Here is an 18,364-nt window from a genome sequence, read left to right as displayed (position 1 = left end):
CCAGTCCCAACGATCCAGACAAATGCCACATGTGAGTGAATCGCGGGCTGACCAGCGGAGAAATGCTCGTCCCGTGTGAACAGCCCGGCTGCGTGCTTGGGAACGGCGCTGCGCTGCCTTGCAGTCTCGCTGCCTCCGGTGTAAACCCGGCGTAGCGAGTGTGGGGGACGGGGGATGAGGTGGGGGGTGGGCCAAGACCATGTAGGGAGACTTCCAGTTCCTTGTTACGACACAATACACAGGAAGCGCAATCGAGTCGCTCAAGCATGACGTTTCTGACTTAGAGGAACTATAACAAAACGCACGAGTGTTTTTTTCCCAGAGTTTTTGGGTTGGTAGACATGCCAGATACCCACATTAACCTGTAGAAGCACTAACAAAGTGGAATTTGCATGCTATGTCCCCTTTAAGTTGTGAAACCAAAGCAAAAAAGATGATAAAACTGATAAAAACAAAAAAGATGATAAAACTGTTCAAAAACAAATAGCTGAGGGGAACTGCAAAGCAGGTCATCATCTATCATCTCCTAAAGGCAGGGTTTGTAATTTGTTTCTGAAACACTTTTTATCTTATTTGTTGAAATCCTCTTCATGTCCCAATAGCCAATAATAAATAAAGTCATCTGAAAAAAAGAAGAAAAGCTGTGGTCTGTGGCCCTCGCAGGACTGTAATGAACACGAGCAATATCATTTGGACTGAAAAAAAAATTATTTGCTGGCATACCTGTCTGTCACTAACTGTCACTACACCGCTGAACAGAGACAATAGCCATGAAGTTAGCGAGCGAGTCAAGGAAAAGTTCTAGTAGTTATCAGGCAGTGAGCGCTCATGTGTTTTTGGGTGCATGGCTTTGACGAGAGGGCTGATTGGAGGGGTGGGTTGATCTATTGCATTTTTTTTTTTGTGAAAAATGGGAAAAGTGAAAATTGCTTATCAAGGATTACCAACCCTAGCTTTAATTATATATTTTTTGTGGATACCAGTATGTCTATGACAAGGTAAAATTACATGATAAACATACATGCAGATTTCTGTAGAGCTTTTATTGTTATGTGGTCATGTCGTCTTGCTGAAATAAGAATAATTCCTCTTGACACAAACAATTCAAGAAAAGAGCTTAAACGGATCTGTTAGTCTAGACGTCTGTTTCTAGTCAGTAATTGTTCTGTTGATGTGACCTGCTCTGCCTCCATGCACACCTTACTGCTGCCTCTGGCCTCCCTCCTTTTTAAAACTGCACACGCACCATTGCCTCACTCTTTCTCCTCCTCCTCTCATTCACACAATCTCTCCCTATCCTCCTCCCTTTTTCCTGCCCGCCTGCCTCCTGCCATTTCTCCTCCACTCTCTCCTCCCTCTCTCGCTCTCCTCCTCATCCCCTCCTACCGTTTGGACTGCAGCAGTCTCTCCTCAGCCTCCTGTCTTTCTCTCAGCAGCCTTTGCAGGTGAAGGATCTCCCTCCGGTGAGACGCCGTCCTCCCCTCTGCTGCCTCCTCCAACGCTGCCAGTCTGGTTGACGCCTGCCTCCGGTACACCTGCACACACACACACACACACACACACACACACACACACACCCACACACCCACACACACACACACACACACACACACACACACACACACACGCAGAGGAATGAGATGTGGAGTGTTGCTATGAACAAGGTGGATATACATGAAGGACAGCACAGCAGAGACAACTGGAGTGGAGGAGGGGGAGTCACACACATTTGGACAAGGTGAGGAACAAAACACACACACATACCAGCCTCTCTACAGAAGATCTGCAGGTTTTGTGCATCTGTACTTGTGCTGCATTTGCTGTTTATTTGTTTGAAGTGTGTGTGCATGTGTTTGTGCCCGTGCCTCCAGAAAATAACAGTTCTATTTCAGACTTATATTTAAGTTGTTGTATCCACAGATGAGCAGCCGTTGGGCTGCTGACACTTCATAACTGCTCCTCTTAGCAGTGCTGCACACACATACACACACACACTCATACAAGTGGAATACATGTTTGTTATGTGGACTAGTTTACCTCAGCGAATGCAGTATCAAACTCGCTGCCAATAAAGCAAAAAGAGGGACAGTAAAGTTAAGAAATAACCAATAAGAGAAAAGAGGGAGGCAGAGGAAAATGAAGAAACAGCGATGATAAATATTATGTGTGGCTCTGTGCTCTGCAGAGAGAAGAGAGAGAAACAAGGTCTGAATAAGGACAGACACTGTGCTTGTTTTCTGTCAGCCAGTATATTTTGTGTGGCCAATAGATTTAATGTCTCTGTCTTCTTGGAAAAGGATAAATCAAGCAAGTTGTTTCAACACTTTTACCATACATCCTCTTGGCTTTTCACTTTTTAATGATACTGGTCATGATTTTGATACAGATTTATACATATGGCTGTTCTTCTGAAGCCACATTACCTTTATACTGAAGATACCAGAGGACTGGTGAGATGTAATCATCAGAACATGATGGGTTCACACAAAGTATAGTTTACCAGCTGCTGACTGCTGTATAGAGCTGAGCAATATGACCATAAATTATATAAAAATAAATCATTTTGTTTCAGTAAATATTGATAATCATCGCAATAAACGTCATATTATATGGTTATATGGTTTTAAGTCAGATATTTGCTCCTGAGTAAAAGTTGTATGTATTATGCCTCCTCACTTTGCTTACACAATGCATAAGGATTATATTGAATGAAATTATATTATGATAATTATTGTCATTGTGTTAATGCCCAGCCCTACTGTTGTATACAGAAAGCAGCACGAGGCGTTCACAAAGAACCTTAAATATAGCTTCACTTTATATTGCTTTGTTTTATTTTAGAAAAGCACCAACAGGTATCAATTGCTTTCCCTTCATGTTTCTCACTACAACAAAAAACATGATAAAAATGGTCAGTGTAATAACTGGGTACTGTTGAATGAGTTGAGCAATTAACAGATAAACTGTTACTTATAATATAAAGCAGTGAGGTACCATTTCTCAAATAGATGATTGTTCTCCTGTTGTATGTATATGTGAACTACCTGTAAAAAAGTCTTTGAAATCACACAGTGAACTCTTGTTATCTGTTTCAATATTTTGAATACAAGAACATGTATATGGCTGACTTCATAAATGGAAAGCGTTTGGCAACTTGGTCGTCTCCAAGGCTATCTGATGAAATATGGGGGGAAAAAGAGAGATGGATTGTCCAGGACAGACTTGAGAGCAAAGAGCATTTTAAAAAGATTTTCTGCTTTGTCTAAAAAGGGCAAAAATGCTAATTAAGTTGAGCAGGTTGTGTGAAAACGCATAGAGGTAATGTCACTGAAGATAAAATAAAGAAAATGATCAAAAGTTTCATTTGCGGTAATAATGAATTAACCAATGAAAACGATGCATGAATCGTTTTTTGTATGCACTGATCCTTTGCAAGATCATACAACACTACAACACACACTATAGTTAAGGTAAATTAAGGTAAATTAACTGTAAATGGACTGTATTTTTATACAAATCGCATTCAACCATTTACACACATGCCGCTGTTCCTATCAGACTGCCGGCACAGCTATCAGGGGCAATTGGGGTCCAGTAGCTTGCCCAAGGAAAATTTTGAGTGCGGTCAGGGGATGTGTTGGGGATCAAAACACAGACATTCAGGTTAGTGAATGACCCTCTCTATCTCCTGGGCCAAGTTAGAGCTTAAATTTGTAAGAAAACAAGCAGTAAATTGAAAAAAGAGAAAGCAATAACTCTACAATAACAGTCAGTTTCTTTTTTGTATTTGTGGACCAATTTTACTCGAAACCAGAAATGAAAGGGCTGTGTCTGCTTATAGTGTGTGACATTTTATAAGATGTGTGATTTGGTCTGTGTAAACAGAGTGAACTGAAGGCAAAACAATGACAGGCAACTTACCATCGCTTTTCTCTAATGACCAAAGACTGGGGGTTTCAGGATCAACATTAGTAAAGTGCTGATTCCATGCAAGTGGGATGGTGTTTGATAAAGTTTCACAAAACTTAATCAAACCACCACTGACAATAATGTAACCAAGATGTTCTGACAAAGCTACTAATATGTATCAAGTTGATCAAATTAACTATTATACTGAACACTGTAAGTGGAACAATCATTACAATTCTAATATTTTCTATATTTTGGACTATGCAGGGCAGCCCGAAAACTCTCTATAAATGTGAATACATTTTTCATTTATTCATGTATGTATTTGCTGTGGTTTTCTAAAGGAGGTCACACGACAGCACACCAGATGACATGTTTGAGAAACATTAGCACACGCCAGGCACATTCAAAATGCACTCAGAGAGCTCAGCAACAGCACAGTGCCAACCTTATCTCAGCAGGGTGGCCAGTCTCTGCTGAATATCTAAATCTGAATATTGAAATGAAATGTATTTGAATCTATTCCTATTAAATACCCCGGGACAGTTAAGAGCCTTAGTATTCAACATGGCCCCATCTCCCCATCAAGCATGCCAATTCCCTGTTGTGTTCAGTAATGAATAGAAATGCTATTGTATGCTGGAGAACTATAATCTGGGGGGCAAAATGTCTCCAAAGCTTGGCTTGAATCTCCATCAACCCCCCAGGGAGGCAGCAGGGCGCCAGCATCAGCCCAGCTGAAGCGGTGACATTTAGCCCTCACAACAAGCTGAGCTGAGCAATGCCAAACCAATACATCTCCCCTTGTAGCTGCAGCCCAGAGGCTGGCTGACCTTCTCCACCCAGTAATAACAAAAAATACTAAAAATTCAGAGGAGACAAGTATTTCTTATACCACATCCCAGTGGGGGATTGTAGCTGTATTAAAGATGTATTGCATCAATTTCGAGTACTTTTACACATGAACAAACACTTGTCCTTTCAGATAATTCACCAAGCACAATTCACTAATTGTACAAAAAATACAAACACCATTTTTTTTCCTGATTGCTATAAGGTTTTCAGCAGGAAATGAGAGTTGCAATTATTCTAAGGCATGTTTCTCTAAATTCAAAGACACTAAACTATTGTGTATTATATATACAGTACTTAGTAGCAGGACACTTGACTTGTCTCCGTCAACTTGCAGGTTTCACAACATTATTTCCCTAAAATGACCAGTCACGTGATACCTATTTGTCAGAGCCAGCTGAAGTTGATCCTCTAAGTCCTACCACCTCCTAGAAGTCTGTGTAAACAGATTAACCTTTTCTGCTGGAATTGGCTGTATTTTGTCATTAGCAAGGAAGAACCCAGCAGAGGTAGTAATGAAGCAGTTGCATAGGGCAGGCAAGAGAACACAAGACCTTACTCCATATTCGTTTATAAGAGACGAGAGGATACACTGAATGAGAGTGAGACTATGGGCCAGACTCTGTAGCAGGAGGCAAAAAGTTGGTTTACTAATGGTTTGCCAGTGTTAGGCTGGACAGAACTAATGGTTAATAGGCATTATAGCAGGACAAATGTTTTGAAGCATGTTGAAACTGATGGTTTGGTTCTGTGTATGCCCTCTTCACTGTCATTTCTGTAGTATAATCATTTAGAGGTTAAGGTATAAAGAGGTGAGTCTTTTTCACTTACTTGGGCTGGATAATTTGATTCTTTCTGCTGCACAGAGCTGTTTCCAGCCTAATGGTGCCTACAAATTGCACTTGGTTATTGCTAGCTCTGCTGCCCAGACGGGTAATTTTACATACATGTTACCCATTTGTATTTGGAGTATGATGTGGACACTGTGGTTGTGGTTACTGTGGTATTGAGCTGAGCTCCTACCCACACAATCAAAAGCAGAAAGTAGATACAGAAGAGCTATTCATGACACCAGCAGCCACACTCACATTGTTACTGTCACATACAGAACATAACCTCATTTTCATAGCTTTGTTAAATCACTGTAACTGTAATCATTTGAACACTGAGGCACCTCTGTCATTGTCACAAGTACAAACCGGATCTACTTTGTTAGTGCTCGCTTTTCTCGCTGCCTTACACAGGGAGCATCCAAACTGAACCACATCCTCTGACATGCAGTAATTGCTGCTTATAATATACTTTGAAAAATGGGGTCCTGACATAATATTGTTTGTGTCAGGTTGTCAATTTAGATCCACAGATTTGTCTTGGTCACAGCTAAAGAACATAGAATATAGAACATTACCTGAATATCAGTCCAAATGACCGCAGCTACAAAAGTTGCACAGGCAGAATATTGAGTACGGACATCACAACTGATTCTAAAGCACTGTACTTAGATTATCCAGCCAATGAAGCAAATATACCTGTTATTCTGTCACACAAAGTCTACTCTACTTTTATGTAACCTTATTAAATTAGGAATTTCATTAGACTGTGTTTGAGAAGCTTTGCAGTAGAATATGTACTGGGAAGATTCAGGGGCTGCTTTTTTATACTTTTAGAACATAGAATGTTTTTTCCTTGAATCTGCCTCCTGACAGGGGTGGAATCAACCAATTGGGATCCTTTGAAGGGAGATCACCCTTGATGTAGGGTTGAAATTTAGGAGGCGTGCATGAAGGTCCCTTTGAATACCAATAACAATTGTCTCTACCCGCTCAAAGTAAATTCAAAGAAGATTTTATACGTATCTTTGCAGAAGCATAGTTTAGGCTTAAATATTACATTTTGTTATCAACTTTTAAAGAAATGTTAAAAATCTCAAATCCCAGCATGGCCCATTGAGACAGAATTGTTAAACTGGATAATTTGCATTTAAAGAAACACATCCCTTGTACTTTAAAGAGGAAGTGTATATGTTGTAAGAACAGGCCTTAAGGAGGCTATGAAGGCAAAAAAAACCTGAAGTTTAATTAAAATATTATCAGCAAAGTGCAAAGTTTTTGGGCCATTAACAGGCCATCTGTCAAAAAGTACTAAGCAACCAAAATACTTTTTACACCTAATTGTTGTAAACAAGGATGAAAGGTCTGCCAACAGCAGCATGAACGTAATCCTCTGGATCAATGGTATGATTCAGAAAAGGCTCACCAAGCAGATATTCCGAAAGCAAAAGGTCAAAGCTATCATCAACTATCCACCCAGAGAGGAGTTGGCAAGAGGCAGGGACAGGCTAATAGGGAACATACAGTATTTTGAGAATAAATGTACCACCTTGTCTGACATAAGATTTAATAAATCACAAGACACACACACACATGTACACACACGCACAAATGTGTAGCCATGAGCTCTCAGGAACAGTGGGGTTCATTGGGGCCTTTTTGTGAGATATGTGTTGTGTAACACCTGCTGTAGGTTTGACAGTAAAAATGTTGTAGGAGGTATAGATTCTCTGTAAGTGCGGTGATAGTTACATGTCACTTTTTAGAGGCCATATTTGAGGTTATGTTTGATGATATTTAACATAGATTTAACATTTAACATAACACATTTAACATCCAGCAGTTCTTCACTCAAATGGAAAAGCACGTAAGAAAAATATCTTTTTCCAAATGAATATAATATTGTCACTAGAATTGGACAGTCAGAGTGTGAATTTTAACCAAACAGGTCAATTCTGTTTCATAAAAACGAGCGAACAGTATATCTTCTATTTTGCCCATATCGTAAGCTACAGTATATATGCAGGTAAAACCAGTCTTTGATCTAATTCCTCTTGCCAGGATCTATGCAGAATATTGATTGTTTTGTAATCCTGGCTGTAAAGATCCAGGTCCAAATGAGTGACTGGGGCTCAGTGTTATTCAGACTTCTGCAGCTTAGACTTTGCTTTAATCTTGGAATCTTGGAGTATTTTTTACATTATGTGAGTAAAACTGGTCGATCAAAGCACTTTTTGCTTTTAAAATAATACTGGCATGTTATTGGTAGTGGTTTATAGAAGCATTTAATATATAACTTTATTGATTTATGCCATGGGGAAACTCTCCTCCTGTTCCACCTCCTGTGAAAGTCAGCTACAAAACAGAATCAATGCAGCTGGTAGGGATTCAGGACGACTTGCTGGTGAGAACACACAGTTCTAACTAATTTGTCAACATGAAATGACAAAATGCATCGCTTGAGCCGCCCTTTAGATCAACACGTTTTCTGATCTGATGGCTTAATTGAAAGTATGACAAAATGTGTCATTGTCTGAAATGATTACTGTTGGTTAAGGTTCGGTTAGGTATAGACACATAGCCTTTAGGGAAAGATCAGGATTTTAGATCAAATTACTTCTTTTGTTTAAGGGGAATGGAACGATCATTGACAATGTTACACGCGAAGGATAGGAACAACATTGGTCTTTTGATGTGCCGGTGACCTCAACCTGTCACACTGACCTCCTCCTTACACAAACCTTTTTGGTCAAGAACACCATCATCAGCTTATTCCTTTACATTTTACCCATCCTAATTAGGCTACTACAACCACTAGGCTGTTGACTGGAAAGTAAGCATGTTGTTCTGGGCACTTGCAGACATGACTGATGCTGTAGTTAATCTTGGGAGGACGGCCTAATTCAAGCTGCATGTTTTAGTGTCTGAAGGGGACAGTCAGTTCAGTAATTATAGCATAACAGGGGGAGACTAGCACAGACATTTTGCAGAGATTAAATGTTTTTATTTTGTCATCTAATTTATGCTTAATTTTCTTCATTGTCATTTAAGAATCACACTATAAAGAAGCATCAATCAAATTGTGATTCTACTCATGCAGTTCTATTGTAATGGCCAACATGGCTTGCAAGCGCAGAAATAAATGCGTGGGCTACTTAAGAACATTCAAATGTCCATAAGCCACTCCTGCATGGTTTGCGCTGTATAATTATGTCCATTTTCCTGTAGGAAGGTGAACCTTCAGCCCAGTCTGAGGTCCTGAAAGATCTGGTCGGGATTTTATCACTCTACTTTGCTCTGCTCAGTTTTCCCTTAACCATGACCACTGTCACTGTAGCAGGTCATGAGCAGTGCCTGGTTTTCCGCAGACATGACAATTAACTGTTCCTGGTCTATCTCTCCTCTCTCTCCCCCCTATCTCTCTCTCTCTTCTCTCCCCTCTTTTTCACCCATCTCTTATCTCTTCCCCATTTTCTCTGCTCCTCCCAACCAGTCGAGGCAGATTTCTCTCCACTGTCGCCAAAGTGCTGCTCATTTTGGGAACTGTTGGGTTTCTTTATGATTTTTAAGGTATTGACCTTCTATGTAAAGTGCCTTGAGATAATGTATATTATGATTTGGCACTATACAAACAAAATTGAATTGAATTGAACTTGAGGCCAAACAGTTCAATCTTGGTTTCATCAAATCAGAGAAACTTTATTTTCACACACTTTTATGCTGAAGCTTTAATGCAAATTCCAAGAAGGCGTTACTATATTTAAGTCAGCTGAGGGTTCCGTCTGGACACCCAGTCATGAAGCATAGATTGATGGACTGCTTCCTACGGGACGTTTATTCCATCTCTACACAGGATTTCTGTATCTCAGCCAGAGTGCCCATTGGGTTCTTGTTCACCTGAGGTCATTCTCCCATGATGTTCCAGTTTAGCTAAATGACCAGCTCACTATGCAACTTTTACTGAGCAACAGCGATTAACTGGGTTTTTATGTAGGGAAAAAACAAAGCCTATTAATGTGTTGACCAAAGCTCTGACTATGTAGTCCCACTCACTGAGCTGGAACAGTGAAAGGTGGATATTCCTCCTGATCCCTGGCTTCCTGAATCAGAAAGCTGCTGCCGTAATGAGTACACCAAACTCTGTTTAGAATTCTTGATATTTTAAAATATTCCTCATTTATTAATGGAGATAAACAATGTTTTTTAATTAACTTCTGATTCTTTTTAACTGATCTACAGTTCAGCAATTCTATTGAACATTAAACTCTTGAACAGGCTTTCAGGATGAGGAATGGTAATAAAAGCGGTGATTCAGTCAGTGAATCATCAAACTAATTTTGTAGCTGCTGTTTTAAAGTTAAAAAGTGGAATATTTTTTCTTTAAGAATTATGGAAGACACTGTGCTGTAGGGAACTATCTCTCAGGAGAAATGCCGTCTTGTCACGATCGGTGCAGTTCCTTTAACCTCATGGCTTGGTTGTTGCTGTGATATACATTGTCAGCTATGAAACTTCACATAGGCTCCACTAATAGCCTGTAAGCCTGTGGAAGGTGTGATGTGCTGTTGTCTGGGATTTATGAATTGAGATATGCATATCTTTGACAAGTACGCCTCTTAAATCTAGGCAATTCTTCAATTCAATGTTCTGTCACTAAACTGCTTAGTTGATTTATCTCAGGCAAATGTTATGCCTTTATTTGATTTATTTATTGTATTTGATGTTTTTTCTCAGTGTCTGGTTTGATGCAGCAGCACCCGTAATCCAAAACAAAATTCTCCCACGGGAGACAATAAAGGAACCTTAACCTCACATAAAAAAGCAGTCTGCCTTTCAAAATCATATCCACTCAATTGAATGTACCATAAGAGAACTCCAGCCGAAATGAAGATGATCAAGACAGATGGGAGGACCCTGAACCATCTTATGTCCATGTGAAATTTTGTTTTCTCTTTTTAACAAATTGGTATAATTTTCTAAAATCTGTTTTTGCTTGGTCCAGGGTATTGAGTGTAGACTGATGAAGCAAACTTTATGTTGTATAAGGCTGCAACGTAACAAAATATGAAAAAAGTGAAAGGGTCCGAACTTTCTGAATGGCTTATAGATGAGTGTAACAAATATACCCGTGTGAAAGTGACAATTCAAAGCTCTATGTGTGTGGGGGTCAAAATGTATGTATGCATGTACGTTAAACAAAAATGTATGGGCTTGGAGAATGTGTGTGAGACCCAGACTATATTTTCTCCTTTATGCCCCCTTATAACCTACTGTATGTAACTGGATCTCTAAATTGCTCTAGTGAGCAGGAACACTATTTCATTCCTTCTTGCCTCTACTCTGCCCGAATCTTCCAATTCCTAAATGTCAAATGTCAGCTTTGGTCCAGCTCCTCCCCTGTGATTTTCCACATCCACAGTGGACCTATATAAACATTAAAATCGATTTCACATTTTTCAAATGTAACATATTTACCTTGGAGATCCAACTAATCAGTCAGTTAACTATTCAATAAACCCGTCAACTAAGTCAAATAACTAGTCTGTCATCAATACACCAGTCAATCAACTCAGTCAGAACACACATACACAAAACAACACTAAGAAGCTGTTCTCTCTACATTCTTTCCCCTGATACTTTATTCTGCAACACTATCATTCCATGCCGTTTGACCAGTTATTTATCCTTCTGAGATGTACAAAACAACCCACCTATAAGTCAATATAGAGATGTTAATTTTTAAGATATAAATCATAGCATGCTGTGTTACATGTACTGTAAATTAAATGATGTAGTGGCTTGATTTTCTTCTCAAGCCACAAGACTGCATTGCAGAGGGGAAAGCATTGCCTGACACGATGAGGCCTACCCTAACATTTATCCACATCACCACAGGCTTCCTCCACTAGTGGTAGACAAGATTGTGTTCATAGACCTTCCAATGCCAAGCTGAAAATAATGTCAGGGTTGAGAAATGAAGAATCTGGCAACAGATAAAGATTATGTCAGTTTTTGAACCAGAGCAGTTCAGCAGAAAAATGTTGTCCTGGATGACAACATGGCAGAACTGCTGTGGAACAATCATCTGGTTGGTCGGCAAAGTGATGACATAGGCAATCGTGTGGAGTGTTGCGTAGTGATGGAGAGTGTGGTTATTAATAGCTTTGTGCACAGTGATGTTCCCCCTCGTTGACCAGGTACAATGACAAACTCAGTAATGTAATTACTAAACTCATACCACAATGTTGAGCTCTTGCAACAAGAGCTAATGCAAACTTTTGTAATTGTTCTAAATATATATAAAGTGGCTTTTAGGTTAAAAAATGAATGGCTGGTACCTGGTGTGGATCAACTGATTGGGAGTGTGACCTGCACATAGAGATTTCACTATTTTGATATAATCTGTTTGTAGACAGTTTCACAAGACGCTTGAAAAGGGAACATTTTTGTGCAAGTGGCTCTAGTGGAAACTCCCAACTGGATGCACACTGGCAGCTGCAGAGCGATAATGCATACTGACAGCTGGAAGCAGTAATGTGCCATTAAAGGTAACAATGAGAAAAACATTTTTTGTTAACAATGCTGTTTTTTCAGTACTAGTCAAAAGGCAAAAATGTTCTTACCAATGTAAACTCCACAGGATAGCTTTGTGAATTAATGTAACCTTGCATTCAGGTTCATGTTGCATGTTGCACGACATGGAGCTGGATTTTTCTTTCCACAGTCCTCACACTGTGCCATTTCCCCACAACATTATTTGTCCTGACATCAGGGTAAAATTGGCCGATTCTTCTACTGGGATTGATGTAGTCAAGCCGGTTCTTTCTGACATCTTTCTGACATGTTTCAGAAGGCTTTTTAAACCCATCAGACTGGTGGTTAAATACTGAACAGTCAGCAAGTCACGGAGAGGCCTGCTGGGTAATTTCCAATGCAACATCCTCCTATTCAATCTATATTTCATGGTCATATTGAATGAATGAATGACTGGACTTTATATAGCATCTTCCTGCTGGGAGGGGGACTTGTTGATGACCAAGTAATGAAGTGAAATAGGAAGTGACAGGAGTTCAATAATTGCAACAAGAGGTCACAAAAGCACTTGGTTATTTTTGGGGGTTTAACTAAACCCTTTCTGAAACTTTGCAGGTACTCTCCAATTTGTTGGGAGAGTGCGCACTTATCCGCACCAACTAACTAAGGGGAGAACTGATTATACTATTTTATATATTATATGTTCTAATTGGCTCCAGCCCCCCGCCCCCCTCAAAGGACAAGCAGCATAGATAATGGATGGATGGCTGGATGGATGGGTTATATGTTCTATTAGCTGATAATAATATCCACTAAGAATGGGTGATGTCCCAAAAAACATTTCACAATCTTTTTAACACAGAATCACAATCCACAATCTCAATTATGATCTTTATTGACGATTGTTTTAATGTTTTTTCAGTATGTCGAAATGATAACCATTTATGGACCATTGAACTCTCGTAGTGATGGTGGTGATTCTCATATTTTCTCCACAGGGGCTGATCTGTACCACAATGGTCACACACATGGCCAGGTATAGGTGATGGTTGTCTCTGAGGACAAAATGTACTCTACCACAAAAAAAACCAGGATTCATGATTCTGCTTTTGCTGTATGCTATTTCAAGAGAAAAGAGTATAAAGAAATAGAAAAATAGGACTTAATCAACTCAAAGCATCAATACATGGTAAGATGTTCCAAAATAGTTAGCGATATACTACTCCATAATCCTTGAAGAATAGAGATGATATTTATCTCATGTAAATAAAGTAATGATTTATGATTAATATGTCTTTTAAAGACAGAAAAGAAATGGAATATTCAGTTCACTTGCATGTTATTTTCATGTGAATGATGATCTCTCAAATTAAAGGGTCTTATCAGTTTTCGGCACCAAGTTGTTTGCCGTTGGACACAACTTTGAAATGGCACACAAGTACAATTATACAACCACTGGGCCATGCTTGATGACAGTATCTGGAGTGGAGAGTGTTTCTCATCCACACTCCTATACAAGATGTTTCCGGGTTGATCTGGGAATATGAAATGTTAATGTGTGTGATCACACCCATTTCACAGCTCTCAGGGACATTCAAAGAAATCCATCATGTCTTAGTTTTTTCTTTACCAAAGAGTATTGAGTCTCCCATTAATTACCCTGACTGGAGGCAGGCAACATCAGATTTGCCCTGCAACAGTTTTGCTACTGATCTGAAAAAAATATTCTACTTCTTATAATAACATAAAATATGTCTAATGTAGTGTTTTGTGTTGTTGCTTCATTATATAGCTGTTGACAACACTTTTTATCCAACCCTCTCTCTCTCTCTCACACAAACTCTTAGACAACTAACTTGTCTGTTGGACCATGATCTATTTAACACAGCAGAATATTTGAAACTAGTAAAGATAGAACCCCTAGTGGTATCTTTTCTCCATGGAATTTTGTTTTAATCATAAAAAGCTTCAATATATGTGACGCAGTGTACAATCAAACTAATAAATGTATCAGGAAAAAATCAGGCTACTAATTATGAAAGTACGTCTAAGGGCATGCAATATAAAATAGCCTGAATTATTAATTAATCACTGTATTGATTTAAAACTTAACCTTTATTTCTATCATATTATAGAGAAATCTTAAAAGAGCTTTACATAATTTCCCTGCATATTATCTGCCACTGTAAAGGTCTGAGGCAGAGAACAGGAGGTGGGGGCTCTTTATCCTCATTCCTATTCATGCTCGGTGTCTATGGATGCATGCTTACAGCTATTTGACCTTATTAATGATGAGTGACAGTGTCTTGCTGTTTCTCCGTGGAGAAACCAGATCTTCTCAGCTCTTAAGCACTTCAGTAGCTATCAGCAATTATATAGAATCCCAGTGAAGCCGCTGGTATCACATAGAAGTGATACAGAGGTGACAAAAGCAATGATGTTGATTATTTGCACACACACTTGATCCCAGATCACAACTTAAATTTGTCTTCATGAGTGGTGGTGATTGAATGCAGGTCAGTGCTGTGTAAGAGTATTGTTATGTGAATTGTGATATCTGAACAATAATGATGCCTTTATTTTTTATTCTACACCAAAACTCTAGATTGCTCAATGACGTAATTCAGTATAAACAGCATAAGTGAATAGCTTTTAACGAAGAAAATAGCATTGCTATATAATTCCACAACAGGGCTTTAAGGGACAACAAATAAACACAACAACAATATAAAAGATTCGGTTCATTTAATTAAGAACTGCAACAACAACGTATCCTACGCAAAACACTGAATCAACAAAATATCTATAAGGAGAAGCTATCTGTGCCGACTCTCCCCGAAGATCAATAGCATTACTGGTTTTTACTTTGCCACAAAAGGGCTCTGGGATGACACACTGATCCAATTCCCAAACCATAAATCATTCATCAGCAGCAGGTACAGAGCAGAAGCAGTCGGAGACAAAGTCCTGACCTTTTCCTGTTAGGCAGAGATACACTAGATACTGTAGTCAGAAGCATTTGCTTGTTGCATCCTATTCATCTAATGCTGGAAAACAATCTTTGTCCCTATAATGACTTTTTTTCAATCTGTCTCTATATCTTTCTCCAGAACATGACTTGAAGATGAGCTGCCCTCAGCCTGAGTTGGAGGAGGACTGTCCTCCACCAGAGGAATTAGAGTGTAAAATTTGTTACCAACGCTACAATGCCCACAACCGCAAGCCCAAGATCCTGGACTGCCTGCACCGGGTCTGCGCCCGCTGCCTCATTAAGATCCTGGACATTGCTGACGGGGCAGCCTGCATCTCCTGCCCTTTTTGCAGACACCAAACAGAGATCACAGAATTTAAGGTGTCAGCCCTCCCTGACGATGCCAACATCATGTCCCACTTGGCAATGCGTGACAAATCCTGGAACTCCAACCACAAGAGGGAGGTAGTCCTGACTCCAAAGAGTTTCTCCTCATCTAGCCCGTCTCATGAATCCTCCAACTGTCTGGTCATCACTATTATGGAAGTGCAGAGGGAGTCACAGCACTCCCCAACTCGCAACGGTAGCTCTGACATTTATGCTGAGCAGAGCCTGGACTCAGTATCCATGGGCTCGAATGGACCAGTTGATCAGGACGCCCTGTCCAAAGTCTGTAATCATGTCCCACGCATCCTGGTCTGGCTGCTGGGATTCTTATACTTTGGCTCACTGCCTCTTGGAATTTACCTATTAGTGATCCAGAGAGTGACTCTGGGTATTGTATGCGTTAGCTTGGTACCATCAAGCTTGACAGTTTGCCTGGTCTATGGATTCTGCCAGTGTCTTTGTCAAGGTATGTGTGACTGTTCCTCCAGGGGCTGATATGATACTTCTATACTGATGGGATAAAGTCAGCTGCAGAAAACAGGTTCTTTGTCTGTTGTAGATGTAGATGTAAAAGGATAGAAGGCCCAAGCGTAAAGGTGATGCCGGTAGCAGGAGACTACCTGACTACTTGTCAGTTATTCTCATGCACATGATGTGCCAGTCAATAGACCGAAGAAGACACTCTTCAGTGATGGTCTATCCTTTATGGCTGATGTATGAAACACCAGTTTGAGGAGCTCTGTTTGTGAGAGCAGCGCCTATATCTACATTTCTGTGACCCTATTTGTTCTGTGTTGTGTGTATGACCTAGTCTGGCATCAGATTTGAGAGTAGACTTTTAATGTTTGACTTAAAAAATAATAACACTGATAAAGTCCTGGACCCTCATTTATCAATCGTTATTAAGTGACAGTGGGTTTGATTAATTTGTATATTTAACTTAGGATGACTTTACATCTTGATTCAGCTCTAAACAATGAATAGCCCGACAGATGAAAGACTAATTCACTGGGTGGCATGGGTATTTATATCCTGGACCACATGAGAAAACTATAAGGACAAAATCACAGTATTCAAATAGTCTGATTTAAAGGTAAGGTCATTTCCTCGGTTTTCTCTGAATACAATTAATCCATTAACAACTGGATTTATGCATGGCTGGATATTTGTCAGTTTGCAAAAATGTTCAAATGAAACCAATTATTTTTATTTGGTGTGTTTATGGTAGTATTACATGTTACCAAATATTTCACTCAATATATCCTTTATTTATTATAGAATATTAACTTTACTTGTTACAGCGATAGGTAAATCAGAATTGAATGGCTGATAGTGGTTATGCTAAGAACATCGGAAATAACTGAATATTTTATGAAGGATGTGTTGTAAGTTAAGAGTCTGTTGAACCTAGTGATATCCCGTGAGTCTGTTGCAATGTCTTTATACACTATAGCTGACACACTGTGCGAAACAGAATATGGAATACTGTGATTCACTGGTCATCAATCAACCAAAGTTGCAATGAATGTGGACTTGCCAATTGCTCTGTATTATGGAACAATGCAAGGGATGTTCCCAGACAAAGAGTGTCCATGTGGCTTTATTTTCCCACTGTAAAAAATCCACTTCCAAAGGAGGTAGAGAGAGGATAATGGCAAAGCACATTTCAACATACAGTACCAAAGAGTACCAAATGAACTGTGATTTGGCCATATTACTTTGTTACCTGTTTTAATGTCACAGAAGTTACTTTGAGTATGCAGTATGTCTGATGAGGTTGTTACTTTTGCTTATTTAATGTTCCTGTCTCCTCCTCTCTTTTTCTTTCTCAAATACACACGTGCCATTGGCCTTATGTCTTAGGTTTTTTGATACATTTTCAATGTGTACCAAGAAACTACAATTTCTTTGTGGGTTGAAAATAGTACAGGTTGTCAAAAGCTAATTTGGATAAAAATGACAATGGCAAATGAGTTCTCCTTGGTGCACACACTGCTACACCTAAGCCATGTGGATTTCTTATTGGACACCTCAATTATTTGCGTTCCCCTCAGAAACAATTGGAATGGGCAATGCTTCCTTTATGTCACACTGAGGACATTTGGGTTGAAGATCAATTTATGAATAAAAAGTTCATCAACATCTAGATGTTTTAAACAACAAGGACCTTTTGTTTGAAGGCACCCATTTTCAAATGAGCAACGGTATTAGATCACATGATAAACAGGTGTTTCAAATTGCCCAGATGTTGCCTTTTGGATTAAATCTTCAAACATTAAATATAGTTCTGAATGTCCTCTGTTGGACAAAAGAGGAAAAATGTATTCCATTTCACAAACACTGGGCATAGAGGATACAACAATTTGCAAAGTCCTGAATAGGACAAAAACTACAGGTGAACTGAGCAGCAGACATCGAACAGGTTCGGCTTAGGACAACAACAACAGCAGCTGTGGACAGACACATTGTGAGAGCTGTGAAGAAAAACCCCAAAACAACCAGCAGTGACTCCCAACCTCCACATGACACCGTTCCAAGACGACTATGAGAGAAGCAGAGGCCGCAAGATGCAAGCCAGTCATCAGCAGTGAGAATCAAAGGCCAGATTGGAGTTCGTGCACAGGTAGAGTTTAGAAGTTTTATGGGTTGATGAGATTAAGATGAATCTTCATCAAAGTGATGCAAAGGCCAGAGTGTGGAGAAAGAAAGGATCCACTCATGATCCAAAACATACAGGCTCATCTGTGAAGAACAGTGGAGGTGGTGTCATGGCTGCTCACTATATTTATTGATCAGCAGAATGAGTCCAAAAGTCTACAGAAACATTTTGTCTGCCAGATAACATATAGAGTGTGGATGTAAACATTTTGAAATGATATTC

At 39.5% G+C, this 18,364-nt stretch overlaps 2 protein-coding genes across 4 annotated transcripts in view; one reads left to right on the top strand and one right to left on the bottom strand.

The window, feature by feature from the left end:
* The window catches only part of cep89 (centrosomal protein 89), a 60,179-nt gene that overhangs the window by 12,480 nt on the left and 29,335 nt on the right, over positions 1 to 18,364 (bottom strand). For all 3 annotated transcript variants that reach the window (XM_035158085.1, XM_035158094.1, XM_035158120.1), the window contains exon 17: positions 1,387 to 1,535. In XM_035158085.1, coding sequence (XP_035013976.1) covers positions 1,387 to 1,535 — 149 coding nt within the window. The remainder of the gene's footprint in view (positions 1 to 1,386; positions 1,536 to 18,364) is intronic.
* On the top strand, positions 1,529 to 17,394 carry zgc:165481 (uncharacterized protein LOC100073327 homolog). Its single transcript, XM_035158142.2, has 2 exons — positions 1,529 to 1,738; positions 15,236 to 17,394. The coding sequence occupies exons 1-2, from the start codon at positions 1,675 to 1,677 to the stop codon at positions 15,976 to 15,978; spliced, it is 807 nt and encodes a 268-aa protein (XP_035014033.1). The 5' UTR covers positions 1,529 to 1,674; the 3' UTR covers positions 15,979 to 17,394.

This window comes from Hippoglossus stenolepis, chromosome 1 (assembly GCF_022539355.2).
Source record: "Hippoglossus stenolepis isolate QCI-W04-F060 chromosome 1, HSTE1.2, whole genome shotgun sequence".
Taxonomy (NCBI): Eukaryota; Metazoa; Chordata; class Actinopteri; order Pleuronectiformes; family Pleuronectidae; genus Hippoglossus; species Hippoglossus stenolepis.
Note: the sequence above shows the minus strand (reverse complement) of the source record. Positions and strands in the feature narration are given on the sequence as shown.